Raw genomic sequence first — 3,429 nt, forward strand, 5'->3', positions numbered from 1 at the left:
TGTGAGTTGTGGGGGGGGCTTAGTTTAGGGGCTGGTGTGGATACATGTGGCTGCCTTTATTGTGGGAGGCGAGGACAGGACCCACCTCAAACCCCATGCCCTATCACATTCCACTGCAGCCTGGTCTTTGGGTAAATAAGGCACATGATCCCCTCGGTTCAGATACTCACGGATGATGGGCAGACACAGAATAGGCGGCTATCCCGGGGTGACCAAGTGAGGCAACCTCACCCACCTCGCCATGACTGGGCAGCTCCCTGATTGGCCAAGAATGAGGGCACATGACAGCGGTGGTCTGGAACTGGCAGGCCATGGCTCAGAGGTGTGTGGGAGGCAGGCAGATGTACCACCTCATTGTGAGAGGGAGGGGGGGCGGGTGGAGACTGAGGGGGAGGGAGAGCACGGAGTGCAGCAGTTACCCTCATTACTGCCAGGACTCCCAGCAACCCCCACTGGGGGCAGCAAGATGGAACATGGCCATGGTTTGTGCTACATTGACATATCACCTGGATGACTGCTGTGTCCTTCCTTTCAGAGTGACACCTCTGGAGAATACAAACGAGCTTTGCTGCGGTTGTGTGGAGGAGATGATGAGTAAGTGTTCCCCTTCCTCCTGTGTGGGGGTCAGAGAGGTCAGTGCAGAGTGGTTCACAGTCTATTAGCATCTCCTTAATACTGAGGCCATTGACAATCCATTTGATGCCAGAGATAGTAGGACTAGGTAAACAGATAATCAAACCCTGGGAAGTGTAGCTGATATAAAGTAGGGCAGCGCAGGGGGGTTGGGAGGTAAGAACCTATTTCCTCCTGGTACACCAAATCCGGAACAAGGCAACAGCCTGTTCGAATCAGATTGAGCTGGATCACCGGGGGACTCTTCAGACTATCTCCCAACAAGCTACAGAGATGAGGGTCAACAGAACGCTTCAAAAGTGAGATCAACACATTTTCACTTGGGAATGTTATTAACCGTTTCACAACCAAAACAGGTTAGTGTTAATATACAGTTCAGCCGTGACCTCATTAAATACTTAATTCGGCTTGAGGGGCTGAATGGCCTTCTCCTTGTCCTACACTGCTACCGTGACAAGAATATAATAATAATGAAACTAATAATGAGCTTTCATTATCAGACTGAATGGTTAACCTGGGTTTCTTCACCTCCTGTAGTATCCCCCTGAATTATTTTACATTCTGTCAGAAGTGGGTGGTCACACTGAGTTGAGGCTCGATTGGGTTGGGGTTGGAATGGCTTGGGTTGGGTTGGAGTTGGACTGGGTTTGGGAGTGAATTGGGGTTGGGAGTGGGCTAGGAGTGGAATGGGGTTGGATTGAGGTTGGGAATGGATTGGGTTGGGGTGAAGTGGTGTTGGGATGACTTGGTTTGATTGAAATCACTGATGAACCACTGGTGAGAGGTGAGGCCACGGAAGATGAGGGGGGAGGTTTGAATATTGATGAGTTGGTGCAGCAGGGAGTATGGGCAATGGGCAAACGTGACTTGGTACATGTTAAAATCCAGGCAGGCCATGGGTGATGGGGTGGGGTTAGGGCTTTGAAGTTGGCTGCCCAGAAGAGTATTGGAACAGTCACGTCTGGAGTCAGCAGAGGCTGGGACGAGGAGTTGGTGAGCAGGGACAGGGTGATGTCACAAAGCTGGAATCCTTGGAGACGATGCGGTCATGTTGTTGGAAACTCACTTTGGGATCAGTCCCTACACACGCCCCCTCCTAGTGTTTCCTCGTTTATCTTCAGAGCCCTGTTCCTTTCCTGGGCCTTATCACAACATACTGTTTGCTTGATGTTGCAGTGCTGCAGGTGAATTCTTCCCCGAGGCCGCACAGGTCGCCTATCAGATTTGGGAAGTCAGTGCCGCCAGACGGATCGAGGTTTGGTTTAGACAATTAGCTTCAGCCCCTCTCCCATCTCTACACCTCTCACTGGCCAGCCCAGCTCCCTCAGCTCCACCTGCTTCCACTCCCCACACCTCCTGCTGGTTGCAAGCTTGCGTTTGGTTTGTCTGTATGAAACCCGCACCGCGGATCTTAAAGAGACAGTACCCACTGGTCGAGGGCTCCGAAAGATTTTCAGGGAGCTTCAGTTTGAGAGCAGACCCAGAACTGTAATGGCTCCTGGTGCCCATCAGGTTCAATATTGGGAGGTGTAGCAAATTGAGCTGGAAACAAAGATCTTGCATTCCTGTAGCACCCCTCTCAGCCCGAGGATGCCCATCAGTCAGTAAAATACTAATACAGTTCCCTGATGAATGCTGAACACCAGGTATCAGACTGACAGGTGTACCAGCTCAAGCACGTTCTCGATAGGATTCCTGGTTTGATGTCTTTGAGGGCCGTTGGATGTCTACACGGAGTAATGTAAAGATTGACTAAAGGGGAGCAGATGGCGCAATGGTATTATTGTTCCACTATTAATCCAGAGGTCCAGGTCATGTCCTGAGGACCTGGGTTCAAACTCTCACCAAGGCAGATGATAAAGAATCTTAAATTAAGATCTAACAATGACCTTGAAATCATTGCCAATTGTTCGGGGGGAAACCCATCTCTAATGTCTTTCAGGGGAGGCAATGCTGTCCTTTTACCTGGTCTGTGTGTGACTCCAGACCCACAGCATTACTGCAATTAGGGATGGACAATTAATGCTGGACAAGTCGGTGATACCCACATCGTGTGAGTCAATACAAAAAAAATCATGAGCCTGTTATGTCAGAAATCCAGCCTTGCCCCAGTCTGTAAAAATGATTTTAAAGCAGTCTTTTACTAAAGAATTTGAATTTAAATTCTGATTTATGTATCAATTTACATTGATTAATGAAGACCTGGTTTTGGTTTTACATGTTGGAAAGTACACACTCTCAGTTGCCCACAGTCAGTAGTATGTGTCTCTGACAAGATGGTGCAGGGAGTCAGGAGGAACTCAGAGAGATTCACTGCAAAGACACCACCTACTGGGCATAGCCCACAACGACGTTGTCACAGCTAATTGTTTACATATGGCCTTCCCATTCTCAAGGGTTAATGTAGGCTCTTTCTGTGTTGATGCAAGTTACTGATCAAAGGTTGTGAGGATAGTGAGTGCTGCCCGTGCAAAACTTCTCTCAATAGCTCAATGGTTAGCACTGCTGCCTCACAGCACCAGGGACCTGGGTTCGATTCCAACCTTGGGTCACTGTCTGTGTGGAGTTTGCACATTCTCCCCATGTCTGTGTGGGTTTCCTCTCACAATCCACAAGATGTGCAGGTTAGGGTGAATTGGCCATGCTAAATTGCCCATCGTGTTCAGGGATGTGTAGGCTAGGTGCATTAGTCAGGGGTAAATGTAGAGTAACAGGATAGGGGAATGGGTCTGGGTGGGTTACTCTTCGGTGGGTCAGTGTGGACTTCTAGGGCCAATTGGCCTGTTTCCACACTGT

At 49.3% G+C, this 3,429-nt stretch overlaps 1 protein-coding gene across 1 annotated transcript in view; it reads left to right on the plus strand.

The window, feature by feature from the left end:
• The window catches only part of LOC122556442 (annexin A6-like), a 58,049-nt gene extending 57,451 nt beyond the window's left edge, over positions 1–598 (plus strand). The window contains exon 13 of the mRNA XM_043703091.1: positions 536–598. Within this exon, the coding sequence (XP_043559026.1) occupies positions 536–598 (63 nt within the window). The remainder of the gene's footprint in view (positions 1–535) is intronic.
• Positions 599–3,429: the final 2,831 nt, after the last annotated feature.

This window comes from Chiloscyllium plagiosum, chromosome 14, assembly GCF_004010195.1.
Source record: "Chiloscyllium plagiosum isolate BGI_BamShark_2017 chromosome 14, ASM401019v2, whole genome shotgun sequence".
NCBI classification, from domain to species: Eukaryota; Metazoa; Chordata; class Chondrichthyes; order Orectolobiformes; family Hemiscylliidae; genus Chiloscyllium; species Chiloscyllium plagiosum.